This window comes from Sapajus apella, unplaced genomic scaffold, assembly GCF_009761245.1.
Source record: "Sapajus apella isolate SASKATOON/1434 unplaced genomic scaffold, GSC_monkey_1.0 scaffold4, whole genome shotgun sequence".
Lineage (NCBI taxonomy): Eukaryota > Metazoa > Chordata > Mammalia > Primates > Cebidae > Sapajus > Sapajus apella.
In genome coordinates, this window is record NW_022436944.1 from 23403705 (window position 1) to 23423082 (window position 19378).

Here is a 19378-nt window from a genome sequence, read left to right on the forward strand (position 1 = left end):
TTGCACTGGTAGAGCCTGTATGTAATTTCAAGGGTGCACATCTTACACTTTATTATAATTAGAATCTTTATTATCACATAGTTCCTCCTCAGAGAATGTGAACTGCAGGAGTCCTAGTTCCCAGTAGAAAGTGCTGTTAAAAAACCTCTGAGGCTTCTACCTCTGGGACTAGCATCCTCTTGAGTTGCCACCAGCCGTGATGTCTCTTGTCCATCTCCCTTGCCCAAATGAGCTTTCCTAGCATGTACTACCTAAAATCACGGCTAGGTGTCGCTCTAATTCTGGGGCGCACTGGTTTCAAGGGCAAGCGTGAAGCAGGACACTGGCTCTGCTCCTGTGTTTGTGGGTGAAACCATCTAAGAGAGGCCCTGGGAAACTGCCTGCATAAAAGGATCACAGTTAGGGATGTCTCATAAACTAATCCCAAGAGGAATCTTCCACTAAAAATTAAATAAGCACCTAATAGGGATAGAATAGTTTCCTTAAAATGAGTTTGGGATCAGTGGTCAGGGCACCCTGGATATTGAAAGTGTCTGTTCATTAAGGCAAGATTAGTGTCATGGTGAATGGAGCATCACAGTTTAGTGCTTTAACTTCTTGGAACCTCACTTTCCACATCCTTAAAATAGAAACTATCAAAACAAAACAAAACAGAAAGTATCTTCTATTTCTTCAAAGAATTTTTGTCAGATCAAATGAAGTGCTGTATAGAAAATTATTTGTAAATTGCTAAGTGTTTTAAAATAAATTTTTATTAACAGTGAATTCTCAGGCACTTTATTGGCTTTTTAGATAACGCTATCATAGCATTCTTATTTATTTATTACTAAACGTAAAATTTCCAGATATCCATCTTCTTCCTAACTGGCCATAATGGAAGAATTTGTTTTCTTATGTTTTCATTACTTGTCCATCCACTTCCATAGTAAATCTCAAATGTAAAGAGATTAAAAAGAAAAAAATTAATAAAATTATATTTATTCTTACTTGGAATTTCTACTTTTTGTAATAGCTACTATATAGTTAAATATTTAAGATTTAGAGTATTTTCTTCCTATTTCCAGATGCTAGCCCCCAATCATATCAAACATTAGAAAATGCTGTCAGAAAGACTTTTCTACTAGTCTCTGTTTGGGATTATCTAGATGATAGTTCCTCTGATAGAATATTCAATATTGTTAATATTATTAATTATCAATATAATTAATAAGTATGGTCTTGCTAACTGTTAATGCCCTGCCCTCTCATCCTTCCCTACTCCATCCTACTTCAACCATAAATTATAAAGTCAAATACAGATTTGTATTTGGGTTGGTATTTCACCAATATTTCAAATCAGTTCTACTCCTTTTCTAATTAAATATTCATTTTTTTGTGATTTAACTCCCAGTCTATACCCTAAGTGACCACCTATACCTGATCCCAGGTAATGTGTGTCGACAGTCGTCATTAACCATAGTCATCCTCTCACTGAGTGAGTGGACACAGAATATGCCTTCTCGTCCAGCTTCTCATCCTGCAGGGCTCCTGAGGGCGGGGTTTTCCCTGTGTGAATTATCCAACTTGGCAAAATGATGATTACTGTCTCCTCGGCATAATCAGATAGAAGCACTGGAGAAATGTATAGCACTGAGTTTTCATCTTTTCAATTATTAACACTCGGAGGAAACAAGAGTCTTCCAAAATGAAAGGCATTTCTACACACTGTGCTTGCAAGGCATTATTTTCATTTAACATTTAAGTAGTAGCAATAAAAGCCACCTTTATCCTTTAAAGTTTGTTGCAGTGTAACTATTCCAGAGGCACATGAACTGTCTTACCTTTGATCGTGTTGATAATCTGAAGCCTCTTTCTATTTAGAGTTACTATGGTTACGGCTGCACGGGTGATGTGTGAGCTGCACTGCTGTTTTGATAAAAATAGGTATTAACTACGAGTCATAGAGCTTTTCATTTCACAGTAGTTCTTGTAGAAGCACAGCATGTTTTTTAAAGGTGTGGGGGAGAAATGCCTTTTCCAAGAAGTATGAGGGAACATCTGCATAAATAATGGTGATTGGTCATGTGTATAAAAATATTTTTAATTAAATTCATTTTAATTAAACAGGGCATTTTGCTGAATCCTTCTCTGCTATTTGCACCAAGCTTAGCCTTGAGGAAGATGGCTGATTAACAGACCTAAGAACCTATAATTAAAAGCAGAACTGTTATTTTTGGAGAAAAGCCTCTTCAGTAAGGGTGACTTAATTGGGCTGTCTCTCATTTTTTTTCATTCATCGTGGAACTCCAGATTTAAATATTTATTTTTTTTAACACAGGAGAAATGATTACTCACATTGGCACAATCAGAAAGTTTTTATTTTTCAGGTTTGTTTTCCTTTAGTTTCTCTGATCATGCTCTCTAATCACTGTTGTATTTCAAAATTTAATTGTGTTCTTCATTTATTTCTTTTGTTTGGATCACGTCTTTTTAAAATCATGTATATTGTTCTTTTTCACCTTCTGGCCCTCTCTGCCTCTGCATTTCAGAGTTTTAGACTATATTATATTTGTGGCTTCTCATCACTGTTGTTATCAATATTCTGCACAAGAATTCAAGAAGAAACTGAGTAATTTTCTATTCACAGACAAAAAAATATTTAAGATGTAATTGACAAAGCAGTTTCTTCAGTACCAGGGCTGGCTTAGAGAACAAAGACAACATTCATTTAATATCTGCTAAATAGCATAGGAAGAGATCAAGGTGGTTTTATGCCATATTACAAATTTTAAAAATGCTCACATAGAGTATAAAGTTCATGTTTCTGAATTATTTGCTCTGTCATCTACAAAGAAAGTTGGATGACTCTACTTTTAGCATCTAATATTTGTTAGAGAAAGATTGTGTTGGTATTGCTGTGAGAGAACAGAAGCAGTGAGAGATATTCATATGTTTTTATTGAATTCCAAGGCGGGAGAAATTACACCTCAGAGGGAGTCAGAGGATATTAGACCAGAGTACCTCCCACTGAAGCCAGCTGCTTCTAGACACCACAGACATACCAGCCATTTTTATTATGCAATCTGTGTTTCAAACCTGCACACAGTGTCATTTAGCAGTACTTGGCCGTATTTTCTGTGTCTTTACAATTCAGTGTTAAGCACAATGATATAGTATCAGTATCAGTTCATAAAAACCTAAATTCTATTATTGAGCAAATTTACTCAGAAATAAAAATAACAGCTTTGATCTATATTGTGTGACTTTCCAAGAACTCAAAGAGCTTCTGCATACAGTATTTCAGTTATGTTCACATTGTGTTCTTGGGTAGAGAAGACCCATTTCTCAGGTGAAATAAATGAGGTGCAGCAAATTTTAAGATTATTTCAAGGTTTCACAGCAAGTCAGTGAAACATGGGTATGGAACCCAGGACTTCTGTTTCCTTAGATTTCTAGACCATGTTTTTGCTAGATACTAAACACTAACATCTACCTGGGGAAAAAAAAAAAAACAAAACAGACTGACTTTTGCTAACTTGCAGTCAGCTTTAAAATCAGTAATGTCCTTATTTTACCCATCAAAGCAATGGCTGTGCTTGAATCAATATGTAGAAGCAATCCCAAAGCCACAGATTGGCAGCAAGTTAAAAGCTCCAGCTGAATACATCTACTGGAGAGTATGTTATCTAGTGAGAACAGCCACTAACTAAGTGTGTACAAATATATCATCTAATTTGATCATCACCACAGCCAATCGATTTTCTCCATTTCAAGCAACAGAGGTTCGAAAAACTTAAGTGGGTTATTTACATTTACAAGACTCCTAAGTGGCAGAGATGGGAGACAAATCAGGTCCAATATTCTTTGTCCTACACCATTGCTGTTTCTCAAATAGAACAGTGATGTGCCAATCAAGCTTTGGATGAAAATGAAATCCAAGAGTCAAGAGTCAGGTTCCCATTTTATAATTGATTTTATTTGACAAACATTTATTTGTCACCTGCTATGTCACAGGCACTATAGGAGCAACTGAGGGAAGGGATAATAAACCAGACACAGGCTCTGCCCTCAACATGTTCCCAGTCTAAAGAGGGAGGTAGATACAACTAGCAGTACTTTAAAGACAAGACAGAGGTAATCCAGGCAGCCAAAACAGAGGTAATTCAGCAGCCAAAACAGAGGTAATCCAGGCAGCCAAGACAGAGGTAATCCGGGCAGCCAAGACAGAGGTAATCCGGGCAGCCAAGACAGAGGTAATCCGGGCAGCCAAGACAGAGGTAATCCGGGCAGCCAAGACGGAGGTAATCTAGGCAGCTTTGCAAACACAGAGTACCACCTGGTAGGGAGAAGGCTCTGAGAACACTTAAAGTCTCCTGCACCTCAAGCCAATGTTTTGCCTGACTGAAGAGGATAACAGGTCAGCTGGAAGAACCATGAGCCATGTTTCTCTCCAGGGCCACAGACAATGTGACCTGCAGAACATTAGCAAGGTCTCCCCAGGCTCAGATACTCTTCGGAGTGTCCTGTCTTGGGAACCCTTGGAGTCAGAGCCAAAACAAGGGCATATGAGTTTGAAATTACTACAACCCTTCCCTCATTCATGCAGAGAAGAGTTAAACTCATGATCACTCTTCTTGACACTATTCTGCCCACTGCACTTGCTGCTCTGTAACCCTACAAAGGACAACCCTGATCCCAGCCCTGCATTAGGGCTCCATCCTCATGATTTGGGAAATATGCACATTCCACATCTGGAGACTACATTTTGGAGTTTGGAGCGAGACCCATATAATTTTAGATGTGGAGGGACCTTAAAGACAGGCTTGCTCAATGTCCTCATTTTAGATGAGGACTCTAAGACTCAGAAAGACAAGTAAATGCACACAGAATAAGAAATGGCTGTTCTTTCCAAATACAGAAATTCAAGGGGATAATTTGTGAGAAAGAAAGAGAGATAGAAAGAGTTTTTAACATTTCTCTGCTTGATAATATCTATTTTTTCTCATTTGAAGTTATTTTTAAGTATTAAAGAAAAACAAACAAGTAGAAAATGTCATTCCATTTTATACTGGACTGACCCACTAATGGTTTTGATGGCATGAACAATAGCAATACAGTAACCAACGCTGATTAAGCACTTACAATATCCCAAACATTTTGCATAAATAAGTCCAATTAATTATTCTCCAAAAACCCAAGGAAGGGATTATTTTATCCCCATTTTACGAAGGAAGCTTATTTGAAGCTTAATGAGGTTAAGCAGCTGGCTCAAGATCACCAAGTTAATTTGCATAACAGCTGGGGTCTGATCTGAACACAGGTTGGTTTGACACCAGAGTCAAGTTTCCAACCACGGTTTTCTACTTTAGTACAGAGCTGTGAATAGCAAGGTCTTGGCACAAAGGTCTGGCTTCAGAAGTTGGAAGCCTACTTATGGAAAGTCACCTCCACAGAACAGAATTGGACACAATAATAGATAACAACCTATTATATAAATGCTTCAGGATATTGAAAGTGGATAAAGCAAGGCTCCAGGTGTTCTGAAGATGAAATTTCAAGAACATACCGAAAAACCATTTGAAGCAATTCAATAGCTCCATGGACAGCTGGAAAACAGCTGTGGTTGACAGACCTCTCTGGCTCACTGCTTTGGGGAACAGAATGGCTCTGTTTAAATGAAAGCAGTTTATTCTCAGTAATGCTCAAAGACATATAGGAGGGAAGTTTTGAAAGTCAGTGTCCAACCCACACATTCCATTTCTGTGTTAAAGAAGACATTGTACACTGAGACAGATTGGATTTAGTAATTCTTAGAGAGTATTTTCTTGCTGTCTGATTCCTTTCAGGACTCAGCTAGGTTGATAAGATCAAAACCATGGAAGAGTGAGGCAACTAGGGAGTAACATTTAAGAAGGCCCTCACTCTCAGGATTATGTAAGTGCAGGATCAGCAGTTGTACAACACCAAAGTGAGTGCTTTCTTAAGAGAAAGGTACCTAGGACCGGAGAGCTGCCACTAGTGCCAGACTGGGATTTGGTCCTCCTGTTCCACAAAGACCCACAGGTGCCTCCTGGGCAGGATTTCTTGAGAAGGAGCTTCCCTCCTTCTAAAGCACAGCCAAGAAAGGACAGGGATTGACCTTTTATCTGGGTGCTACAGATGAGGAATTGTGTTGTTCAATTTATTATTTTGCACTGAAATGGAGATAGCTTTTTGGAACAAGTTCTGTCAGGTCAGTGAGTGGGCAAAGAAGTGACTGATTACAAGGGCAGAATACAAGAGAAAAAGGAGCTGTTTTGATCCTTGAGGTGTTAACCACATGGTGTACGACCTTCAGAGATTCATTCACTCATTAATTTATTTATTCAGTAAACAGAATTAACTGCCTACGGCTTGCCAGAAACTATCAAAAGCATTGACAAATACATAGATGAACAAACTAATACCAGTGATATAATCAACTTTTTAGGCAAGAAGTTCTATTCAAACAAAGAAGTCAACGTGCTTGTAGGCTATTCATTGGGGGGTTGTTTTTTTAAAATGCTACTTTCATATAAGAAAATGCATTTATCTGGAACTGAAGTTCTTCATTCTTATATTATTTTTCAGTCCAGGAAGGATTACTGTTGAGCTAAAATTTCAGAAATAACAGACATAGTTTATGCTGCTGTATCTGGTGCAATAGAACATTTCTGAAATTGGCTGCTGCTTCTCTCCTTGTCTGACCTTGTAAACCACTGAACTACAAAATGTGGCTTGCCTCTTAATGTTATATTCTCTACAGCTGGAGATTTTTCAGTTGTAAATAAGACAAGTCACACCACTGAAAAAACAGACATAAAATTTGTGGGTCAGTGATGGTTCTACTCCTTGAGATAGTAATTCAAGTGCAAGAGCCACAGAGTTGCTGAAGCCAGTTAGGGGATAGGGAATCCGTAAGACATTCATGCCCAGTGCCAGGCACACAGCAGGTGCTTGATAAGTAGTTGTCCAGCTAGAACAACTCCAGTTGGCGTTGTCTTGGCGGTGGTTAGATATGGGAGTCTATAGCTAAGGAAGATGAGGGCGGGCAAAGTGGCTCATGAATGTAATCCCAGCACTTTGGGAGGCTGAGGTGGAAGGATCACTTGAGGTCAGGAGTTTTAGACCAGCCTGGCCAACATGGTAAAACCACATGTCTACTAAAAATAGAGAAAAGGATGGACTAGAAATTGACATCAACAGATATGGATAAAATTGCTCAACTCGAGTTTACAGAGTGAGAAGGGGACTGAAGATGTTTTCCTGGGCAACACCTGTATTAAAGGGACGGGTTTACAAAGAAGAGTGAAGAAAACCTGGAGGGGTTGAAGGAAAATCACAAGGGGCTAGTCTCTTTAAAACAAAAGAGGAGAGCACTTGGAGACATAGGAAGGGTCCACAGTGCCTTGTCCCGCAGTGGGGTCAAGCAATGTGGAAGCCCAAGGAGAAATCCTTAGGAAGGCCGGGTCCTCACAGGCAGCCTCTGGGGCCTTGGGGAAGAGACTGAGTTACATGCTTTATGTTTTTGTTAATTTTTACCAGTTTCATAGATCGTTTGATATCTTTTCTAAGTCTAAAAATAGTGCACATTTATTGTAGAAAATTTAGAAACTACAAAAAAGCTCAAGAAGAATATTAAAATGGCCGCTGTCGGCGTCTATGGTGAGAGCTGCTTTATGACTTTTGGCCTGCTCCCCCCAGACTTGGCTTGCCTGGTTTGTTAACTTTCTGCCCTAACTTGGACTTCACCATTCCCATCTCAGCACCAATTCTTCATAGTGAGTGCACTCAACGCCATAGCCTAGATAGGGCAAACACTGGCAAATAAAGTGATTGGATGAGCTATAAAATGGTACATTCTGAGTAAATGAGTGATCTGTGGCATGTGACGATGGCATCAAGAGGGACACACATGGATACTTACGTCAGCAACTGAGGACCTCATCGGCACACATATTTGAAAATCTACAGCCTCGTCATCGGTCCAGGTCTTTCCTTGCTAAGCATAATCTAAAAGATGGATTTGTTTAAGTGACTTCTTCTTTCCTGCCAGTGGTGGGGCAGGGGGAGAGAGGGCTGTGCTATAGCTAAGAAGACATTCTAGCCACATCTCCACTCAGTCACTCATGTATCGAAAAGTCAAATGTCTGGGAGCTTGGCCTGCCCAGCGTTTTGTCATTCTTATTGTAAGAGGGGAGCAGAATGTATCTGTTTGCTAGAACTGCCATGAGAAATGGCCACAAGCTTAGCAGCTTAAGACAGCACAAATGTATTGCCTCACAGTTCCATAGGTCAGAAGTCCAGGTTGGCTCAATTGTTTCTTGGATCAGAGTCTCAGAAGACCAAAATCAACATACTGACTGGTAGGAGTCTCATCAGGAAGCTCTATGTTCAGGTTGTTAACAGAATGCAGTTTCTTCCCATCAGAAGACCAAGGTCTCTGTATCTTTGGGGCTGAAAGTTGGGGTCACTCTTGGCTCCACGAGGTTTCTCTCTCTCTGACCCTTGCAGATGATCCCCTGTGTCTCAGAGCCAGGAACAGTGTGTTGGATCCTTCTCACACTTGGAATCTTCCCAACTTTCCCTTTCTTTCACAGCTCTTCAGCTGTATCTCTCTGACTATAGCCTGAGATATTTTTCTGCTTTTAAGAGCTCGAGTGATTAGGTTGAACCTGCCCAGATAATCCAACAAAATCTGCCTATTTTAAGGGTCATAACTGTATTGGTCTGTTCTCATGTTGCTAATAAAGACATACCCAGACTGGCTAATTTATAAAGGAAAGGGTGTTAGTTGACTCACAGCTACACATGGCTGGGGAGGCCTCACAATGGTAGTGGAAGGCCAATGAGGAGCAAAGTTACATCTTACATGGTGGCAGGCAAGAGAGAGCTTCCCTTTATGAATCCTTCAAAGCTTGTGTCACAAGAACAGCACAGGAAAGACCCGCTCCTCATGATTCAGTTACCTCCCACTGGGTCCCTCCCATGACATGTGGGAATTATAGGAGCAATAATTCAAGGTGAGATTTGGGCGGGGATACAACCAAACCATATCAATAACCTCAATTACACCTGCAAAGCTCCTTTTGGCATGCAAGGCGACATATTCATATGTTCCAAGGATTAGTGCATTCTTCAGCTTACCACACAGGGTGATGGGATGAGGGGATTTATCATATGACTCCTCTCTTTCTGCCTTTTTTTCTTCCCTGATTCTCACACAGGCCCAGTGTTGACTCTTCTCAATATTACTCGTGTTTACCCTTGGCAACTTTCTAGTCTATTTAGGGAGCAGGCATGTTCATCTTCCACTTTGAAACCATTCTGTAATGTCTCTGCTGGTCCTGATCCACAGGTTAGGAAATGATGGTACAAGATAGCTGCTTGTTCCATATCTTTTAGTAGCAAGAGAAAAATTTGTCTGTGAAGCCGGCTTATTTTGTATGTACCATCATCATGACTAACACAGTTGTCTTTTGAACATGTGTCTTTCCTCACAGTTGTTACATGTCATGGGTCACAGTGATATTTTTACCTACAAATGTTGATTTCTTTTGGTGACCCATCCTAACTATGGCTGCTTTTTGTCTCTACTGGGCTTTTTTTTTTTTTTTAATGTTTTTTCACAATTTGTAGATAAACCCTTGCCCACGATTTTCATTTTTAAAAGGCAAAATGCCGAAGTGATCATCCTGATTGGAGAATGCTTCTGTGAAGGGGTGAGTCATCGTCACTCAGTTACTGGGCATATTGCGCAGATTTCCCGTTAAACTGCACCATGGCTCATTAAACCTCATTGGTGAGAAAATTGAATCTTTGTTAAATGTTTATGTTCTTTGCTAATGTTAAATTTAGAATATCTCCGATGTAGGTACCCTTGGGGAAGATTTTAAAGCAGTAGGTAAAGCACCAACAGATTTCAGTCCATAAGTTCCCAGATACAAGACCTGGAAAATATTCCCCACCTGGATTTATTTCCAGTTTCTCCCTTTCCGGTCTTAATATAGTCTACTTTTCTTAATGCCAAACCGCATGACCTTCTGATTACCTTTTTCTACTCTCACTGACTGCTAGGGATTGTATTTTTGGTTTGTAAGCAGAAAAAGGGAGTTGATTATTCTCAGTCACCACTCAGCCATATTTGAAGTCAAGGGATGGAGATGGGATTGTCAGTGTTTTTATTATGCACCCATAAAAATCTCTGCCCACAAAACACTTACATTAAAAAAAAGGCTTAAACAAATATAAATACCAGCAACAGAAATATGATTCTATAAATGTGATAGTGGAGTTAATATAAAAAGAATAATTTTCTTCATTTAAAAGTTATTAGAAATCCTCTATATGTATACCAAAAGAATCAGCTCGTTATTGCACAGCAAAAGATACTAATCTCAGGAGCCCTTCTCAACAAGAAAATTAAGCTCTACCGAAGACAATTTGAGGGAATATCTTATTTCTCTCAAGGATGTGCTTAGCTAGTATCACTTTCAATAGAGAGGAAACAAGTTAATTTATTACATGTAACAAATGCCTTAAGGCAGTGGTTCTCAAGATTTTTGGTATCAAAATCTTTTACAAGTCATTAAAATTAGGAAAGACCCCAAAGAGTTTTTGTTTATGTGAGGTGTATCTGTCAGTATTTACCATATTAGAGGCCAGGCACAGTGACTCATACCTATAATCCCAGCACTTTGGGAGGCCAAGGTGGGCAGATCTCATGAGGCCAGGAGGCTGAGACCAGTCTGGACAACATGGAGAAACCCTGTCTCTACTAAAAATACAAAAGTTAGCCAGGCAATGTGGCAGGCACCTATAGTCCCAGCTACTCAGAGGCTGAGGCAGGAGAATCACTTGAACCTGGGAGGCAGAGGTTGCAGTGAGCTGAGATTGTGCCACTGCACTCCAGCCTGGACAACAGAGCAAGACTCAGTCTCAAAAATAAATAAATAAATTAAAAACTATTCACCATGTTAGAAATTAAAACCAATTCTAAAACATGTTTTTATTAATTTATTTAAAATAATAATAAAACATTTACATATTAATATAAATAACATACTCTTACCAAAAGTTTTCCAAAAACAAAAAAATAGAAGAGTGGCATCATTTCACATTTCTGCAAAGCTCTTTAACATGTAGTGCAATAGAAGACAGCTGGATTCTGATATCTCGCTTCTGCATTCAATCTGTTGCCTAATGTAGCCTCTGGAAAATTCCACTGTACACTAATGAAAGAATTAGAATGAAAAATGCAAGTAACATTTTCATATTATTGTGAAAATAGTTTTAACCTAGGGGATCTTCCTGGATAGATCTCAGGAATCCCCAGGGGTCCCTGGGCCATACTTTGAAGTCATTGTTCTGGAGTGTAAGAGCTTGTTTTCCCTAAGGAACCCCATTTCAGGAAGGCTACAAGTGTGTGCATGCATATCATACATTCTCCACTGTTAGCTTGGTATCAAAACGATAGAGCATATTGATGGTTAAAACAAAACTGCTAAGTTTTTGGGCTAAATTCTTCATGATGTTTTTTCTAACTTAAAATTTAAAATGACCTCAACAAAGTAAATGGCTAGTCATTGGCTCTCTAGATCTGGCATTGTTTCTCTGATGTAACTCAGAATACTTAGTCTTTTCACTTGTATTTTAGGATTATGAATGGCAGTTCTTGACTGGCAAAACCAATCCATGTATCGATTTTATTGCTGGGTCTTCACTGAGAATTTAATAAGTCTCAAAATAATTCCCATATTTCAGCCTGCACCCAGATACCACACCGTTTTTGAAAGCCTCTCCTTCAAATCTCACCATATACAACATTTCAGGAAAGTGGGAGAAGTTACAGGAAAATTTCCTCCTTCTCAGAAAAACAAAATACATTTTCACAATAATCATTTTTGGAAATGGAAAAATGCCACCTCATTTATGAGAATACCAAGGTTCTCCACCTGTCAGGCCTGACACCAATTCAGCTGCAAAAGCTTCAGACATTTTTGATTCTCCATGTGTTGCGAATAAGTGGCATACATACTGATTTGCACAGAAAACCATAGAGAGCCCTCTCCAAGGAGAGCCAGCATTTTGACGAGGCTAAATGACAAGGTGGAAGGACGGGGGTAGGAACTATTGCTTCTTGTTGTCCTTCCACCCAGGCAGATCTTGTGCTAGGCTGCTGAGAGCTGCCACCTTAAAGTATCATTTGCAATTTAAATTTCTTGTAAAACACTTAGAAACTAGGGGACACAGAACTGCTAATGGAGATTCTAGGGAAGGGGCCATCACTAAATCACCCAGAAGACTTAGAAGTTCTGAAAGGACATCAAGAAAGTGGTCAGTCGAAAAGACAGCAGTTTAAACAAAATTTTTAAAACATCTAAGCATAAACACATTGACATCCTCATGGAGTCAGGTAGTCAGTATCTGTATTTTTATCACTAGGTGTGGTTATCACCTTTGAGGTGAAAAAGGATTCGTTTTGATGCTATAATAGAGTTGTAGTGGGAAAAGACCCTTGGTATGATGAAGAAATCAAAATATTGTATCATTTTAGTGTTACAGTTTTTCTTTTACAGATTGAGAATTATCCTGTGTTTCACCTTAACAGATTTTCATGAAACTTGCATTACCTGCCTCCAAGATGTTCTGCACATTTTCAACCCTTCTCTAGCCTGTAACTCACGTGTTTCTCTCCTGCCTCTCAGCAGATGATCTTGCTTTACTTAAAAGACACATTTCCCTTCTGCCCTTCGGTTTTCTTCTGCCTTCTCTAGACTTTGCTTCAGCAGTCTTCTCATTCTTTTTCTCTGTTTTCAACCTCTCTTTCCTCTGGCTTATTCTTGTCAACCTATAAATCAGATGTCTAAGAGAAAGCCTCGCTTAGACCTTGTGAGTTATGGCTTTTTCTCTCTTCATCCCTTATCAAAAGCTCTCAGAGTGCAGTCCACACCACTGGCTCCTCACTCATTGCCCCCAAAGCTCCTTGCCATTGATGGCTGAAATTATTTTCTCAGAGATCTCCAAGGATTCAGTGGCATTTCTCAATTATCACATTCCTCTACTATAAGGGTGTGTGTGTGTGTGTATGTGTGTGTGTGTGTGTGTGTTTTCATCTGTTTGAGTGTAAGATCATATATGCTTGTATCTTGTATTATCAATTTGAAAGACAAAGTGAATTTTCTCTAGCTACAACATCAGGTAGGAAGAGGGTATGCAAAGGAGAAGGAACTCCAAGCCACAAGCAAAGCGTGAGAATCTGCCACTAAAACATGAGTGGAACTTAAGTAAGATAAAGACGAAATGGCCAAATCCTCTGATAAAATCAGAGGTTTAAGAAATCGGATTGCATCTTTTCCCCTTCCTATCCACAGGATGTCCAGAGTGTTTTCCTCTTGTGGTCCCAGGAACTCTCATCTACATGGGCATTGACTTTTAGTCCTGCCTTGAACCAGGGTTATCCTTACAAACCTAGCAAGGGGTGGGCAGAGCTGGTATGAGCATGTCCACAGCTGTCCCAAAGACTCTCTCCTGGGGAGGTGCTGAAGAGATCCTTGGACATTGCATGTAAGATTGAGCCCTGCCAGGGAGGTAATTAAATGAGGTTTTTAAAAGCCCCAAGCTCAGCAGCAGAGTGGGTGGCTAATTTCCTGACTCACCTATTCGACTCATTTGTGTTCCCAGCAAAATACTCCCTCTTATAGGACACACTGCCTAGCTTTATTTTAAAACTGTTCCATTTCTTCACAGGGTAGACAGGAATGTGCAAAGTAACAGTTTTCTCTTTTGTGTGGGATATCATTTATGAAATGGAGTTCAGTTCTTTGTTCAAAAGGCATTGTGCGAATGTCAGAGCAGTTCTGAACAAAACTGGATATTCAATTAAAAGCCTTTCCTCTTAAAAGCTCAAAGCTTTTGTTGGATAGATGCAAAGTCCATCCCCCTAGCGCAGAAGGGTTCTGTAAGTGGGAAGGTGGGGTAAGGGCCTTACATTCCTGTTTGCCAGCCTAGGAAACCTCCCTGGAAGTGGAGATGGACTGCAAGTCATCTTCAGAACTCAATGATACAAATCAACCGCTACAGAGACTAAAGTTAGCAATAGAGAGGCCATGATAGAATTTTCTAGTAAAAAAAAAAAAGTTTCTTTTATTCCACAAAATCTTAGCAAAAAAGAAAATGTTGCTAACCAAACCTCTCTGTAACTTTTTTGTTTTGGGTAGATGCAGTATCTTAACTCCATCCAAAAAGGAGAAAGACGTTACTTAGCAGAAGTGTTTGCTTGCTCCCTCCCACCACCTGCAACGTCTAAAGGCTGTGGCAAATGTTAACAGCTACAAGCTAGTAGAAAGCAGATATTTGCCATTTTACCTATCATGATTAATAGGACCTATTCAGCTAGAATAATAAAATTGATTCAATGCCTGGTAAAATGGGATCTGGCCAATTGCCATGTCAATTCCTGGCATTTTCTTTCTCTTTTTTCCTTGGATTTTGCAGTAGCTTCTTTAAAAAAAACTTTTTAATTGACAAAAATTGTATATATTACGGTATACAGTGTAATTTTTGAAATATGCATATCTTGCAGAATAGCTAAATCAGGCTAATTAACATATGCATTACCTCACATGCTTTTGTCATTGTACTGAGAACACTTAAAATCTGCTCTCTTAGCAATTTTCAAGTGTACAATACATTGTTATTAAATATAGTCATATGTTGTATGATAGATCAAAATCCAGAGTCATTCCTTGCTGTCTCTGAAGCACCAACACCCACCAATTTTCCATCTCAAATATCTCTGGGGTGCTGTCGCCTCTGTTCTATCCTTCTTGACATTATCTCTAATTCATTCACTCATTAAAGGCTTACTATGTTGCCTCACTGTGCGAAGGGCTTGTGGCACACAGAGAAGATGAAAACCAATGAAATATATTTGCGAAGTACAAAGCACAGTGGTCATGGTCTATTAGAACCCAGGGCAGTCGATGTGTAGGAGTTTGCGAGCATGAATCCAGGCCTCTTCCCGTCATGGTGCAATTCATCTCTTACTTGAATTATTGGGAAAGCCTCCAGCCATGTATCCATTCTGCCCTCTCCCCTTCTGCCTGAACCTTATTTCTAAATTTCAGATTGTGTCATCTCTCTTATTAAAACCCTTCATGACTCCCTATTATTAAAGAACAAGCTCCAAACTTCTTAATCCTACTTACAAACTTCAAATTCAACTTGACTTTCTTGCTTTTATTCCCCTATAGCACTATTTTGTACAAAACAGTTACTAACCTCACCGTCCATGAAATAGGAAAGGAAAAAACAGAATTAAAGTACCCAGTCTGCCTTAAACATTTGCCATCAGTATCATTTTCAACCTTTCTCTTTCCCCTTTGGCAATTAATTCAATGGATCATTTTCCTAATGATTGCTGTTCACACTCTGCTTAACTGTTTCCAATATCAAGATATTGAATACTTTTGATGAACACAGATAATCAGAGTGTGCTTATTTACCATCCTAATATACTCACAGAGGCTTGATACAAGTACATGGCATATAGTATCAGGCCATGCAGTAGGCAACCAGAAACAAATCCTCATCTTCTGTTCTTAGGAACAGTGAGTCCACCTTTACAGGTGAGTGTGATTTGGGGACAGAATGAGACCCAGGTGGAACCACCTCTCCCTTCACAGAAGTAGGCCAGTGCAACAACATTCATTCACTCATTCATGCGTCAAGCAGTTACTGAGTATGGTCTAATACCATGTGTCCAGAGATGAGCCCCATCCCCAGGAAGCTCCCAGTCTTTTCTGTGGTAAGTTCAGTGATTTTGATCCAAATGCTGAGATCCAGAAAGGAGTGAGCCAGGTCTCTGCTGAGGCAGTCAAAGGGTTAGGAGGGGGACACTTGAAAGGTCCTTAAAGAATGAAAACAATGAATCTTTGATATCAAGAAGTGTATGGGCGTGCATGCGTGCTTGTGTGTGTGTGTGTGTGTGTGTGTGTGTGTGTGTGTATTTAAGGAGTAGGAGGATGGTGGCAAGTGGACAAGAAAGGAATTGTTGCCATAGTAGAAGGAATCAAAAAGAAAAGGTGGTTAAGAAACTATACAATGTGTTTGAGAAATTATGGCAAGTTCAGTGGGACTTGAGAAAGGCAGCAAAGGGTGGGCAAAGGATACAGAGGATACCTTCTTGCTAGAAGGTAAGCAAGATACAGGTTGTAGGGGACTTGTACTTGGGAGCTCAAATTTTATCTGTAAGCAGTGGGGAGCCACGAGAAGCCTCTAAGCAAGGGAGTGACACAATCACATATTTTTTGAATAAAAGTCTGGTGTCAGTAGAGGCATTGGATTTGAGAGGATGAGCTTTTAATTAATGTTTTGAGAGGTGACCATAGCCAAGGAAAACTCCATACCTGCATCCCAGCTAACCCTGCATGTTTGTGTGTGTCTTCCTAGTGACAGTGCTGGCCATTTTCCATGAACTGCACGTCGACCCTGACCTGTACATACTCTTGTTTGGAGAGAGTGTGTTGAATGATGCAGTGGCCATAGTCCTTACATAGTAAGTACCAGAACTTGGCCTGTGTTTCTTTAACCATGTGAAATTTGCTTTCACTTGTATCTTTTCTCTTATGTCATAGAGATACAAGCAGTCTCTTGCTTTTTTTAAGGACTTGTTATCACAGAAGATCTCCAATAATGGGCACAATTCATTAGGCATCTAATTTCTAATATTATTAATGGGTTTTATGTTTCCAGCTAATTACAAGATAATACCTAGAGGGTAGCTTCTTTTTCTCAGTGCATATATTTAGCTGATTCACTTAAGGTTCCTAAAATGCATATAAATGAGCTTTTTTTCATTTCAAATCAATATCATTTAATTTTTTACCTTATATAACTCACTTTCCAGATAATAGACTAATAGAAACCCTTGTGTTTATGGACAGATTGGCAGACTGTAGCCAGAACCTAAGGGTCAGCCTACTCTATTTCTCAGTGCAAATGTAATACTGCATAGGAATGCACACATCTTTACAATATCATATGATCGTTGAAACTGATGGAGCTTCAGTTCAGCACCAGTGTAATTTCCCTTCAGGCCAGAAGGATTTTGGCAGGGGGGATGTAAGCCAACGCTCTTTCCTTACCTCCCCTTTAGACACTTACCATTTATATTTAATAAATGCCACTTTGGTGGCTTTCACTCTGTCAGAGGTCTCTTCTTGGTTTTAGATTAAGACCAATATTTTGGGCAACTGTCAGATATCCCAAAGGAAAGTGGATATCTGATAATTAAATGTGACAAAAAGAGTCTATTCTGGGTGTTAATTACTTCAAACGCCGTTGAAAATGTATTGTGGAGTAACAAAGGATTGTTAAAAGTCAGACCTCACAGAGGGGAGTAGGAAATGACAGAGCAGCACTACTCATTTTTCTTTCTTTTTGCCAGTTGACATTTCTTAAGGCTGCTGCCCCAAAGTTGCCAGTGAATTCAGCAACTTTCAAGTGTGTCTCCACATATATTTCACCTGGCCACAGAGAAGTGTCTTTCATGCTTTAAGGGAAAATATCAGCGAGTGCAAATTAAAAGCAAAAGCCATGGGCAGATTCACAAATGCTAAAGGATGCTTTTAAAGAAACACCAAGAACAATTAATTAAGACATCAGAAATCCCTGTCCAGGAAATACTAGCATTAAAAGAACATTTGGAGCAAAAATTTTTTAAAATGTGCTGAGTTCCTCATTTTTACTTTCTGAGCTGCCAAGTTGGAAAAGGCCAAGCAAAGCAAAATCACTAACGTGCAAATGAGCTTGGGAAGGAATCATGCAGACACAACCAGGGAAGGTTTGGCCTTTCTGCTTTCTGCACTACCATTCACAGTAGTTTTCCATTAAAAAATGCAGACTCTAAAGATAAATGTTGATGCCGTTGAGCACAAGCCTGGGAGCATTTGAAATAGCTCCTCAGGTTAATACATGGTTGATATTGCAGGTGCCTCTCCTGCCCTTCTACCCATGTCTTCATAATGTCTTAGTAAGAAGATGTGTTTCACACCATACCAAGAGCTCTTCCTTTCTAGGAATGAGACATTGCCATTCTAGCTGAAATCTTGTGCTCCTCAGCTTTGGCAATTCTGGTATCGTGCAGTGACTCTAGTGAGTTCCAATATAATAGAAGGGGTGAACCTAAGTAAAAACATTTGACTTCCAAAGCTTACATATTCGAATACTGGCTCTTTCTGAGCTCTACTGAGTGGTCTATAGTGCTGCCATATCCTGGCCCAGGCTGTCCACCAGAGCTGTCTGCTGCTTACCATTTCCTCCTCCTGGTACATTTCCATGTGCCATTCTCTTCACTTCTGCTCAATTGCTCATTTACTTCTTAAAATTAATTTATAGCACACATAATAATCTCTTTGCACATCTATTTACACACACATATTTCCTCTCCTTGCAATGCCTTATCTCCACACATTCTCTTCCAACCATTTTCTGGTTCCCTTAGGAAAGGCATATTTAAATATCATTTAAAGGTTTTCTATGACTTTCAATCTAAAAGCTCAAACATTGTCTCTCCATTTTTCTTTCCCTTCACACTAAACCATGTATGCACCTTGACACAACTCTCTGGGTGGTATCTCGGTGCCTTTGAACAAAGTTCACTCTTCCTGGGCTGCCATCCCCAGCTTCTGTTTCTGCCTAATCAAATCTTTCAACTCTTCCCTCAGTCTCTTCTTTTGGGAACCACCAGACCACAGGCTGAGCTTCTGCTTCACCCCTGCACTGCACTGGATTTACATATATATGTGCCTTTCTAAATAGTAACTTTTTGAAAGCAGAGTCTATGTACTTGAAGTGTGTCTTAAAAGAACAAATGAAAACCTCTTTTGTGTTTTCCTTACTTAGTTCCATCTTTGAGTGGTTTTGAAGTTTAAGAACAGTGACAGAGTTATTCTTGTGTCATGAGAAAAAAAGGTTTCCATTCTGATGTGAAACTCAATCGTTGATGACTATGGCCCTTGGCCAAGCCCCCAGAGCCCCTCTGAAATAGCCACATATTTTTATTTACCTTCCCATCTTCTGCCAGCAAACCTCCTTGCTTAAGAACCATCTTTTTTAGTTTTAGAATTTTTACACTTTTATAGTATTGTGGCAATACTGTGCTCTAGTGTGTAGCCGCATTTTAGATTAAAGCAGGTTTTCTTTGCTAATCTAAAAAGCAAATGATTAATTATAATACTGTTTATCAGGTTAAATGTGCTCTGAATTTTAGTTACCTAACATAATTAAATTTAATGGCCACAGCTCTGGTGCATAGCAGCAGGTGGTGTGTGCTATATCATGTTCTTGTGATTTAAAATGATCCAGAATTGTTTGTGCT

At 39.4% G+C, this 19378-nt stretch overlaps 1 protein-coding gene across 2 annotated transcripts in view; it reads left to right on the plus strand.

The window, feature by feature from the left end:
* SLC9A9 (solute carrier family 9 member A9) overlaps nucleotides 1-19378 on the plus strand; it is a 579933-nt gene that overhangs the window by 170304 nt on the left and 390251 nt on the right. For both annotated transcript variants that reach the window (XM_032258640.1, XM_032258631.1), the window contains exon 6: nucleotides 16450-16555. In XM_032258640.1, the coding sequence (XP_032114531.1) occupies nucleotides 16450-16555 (106 nt within the window). The remainder of the gene's footprint in view (nucleotides 1-16449; nucleotides 16556-19378) is intronic.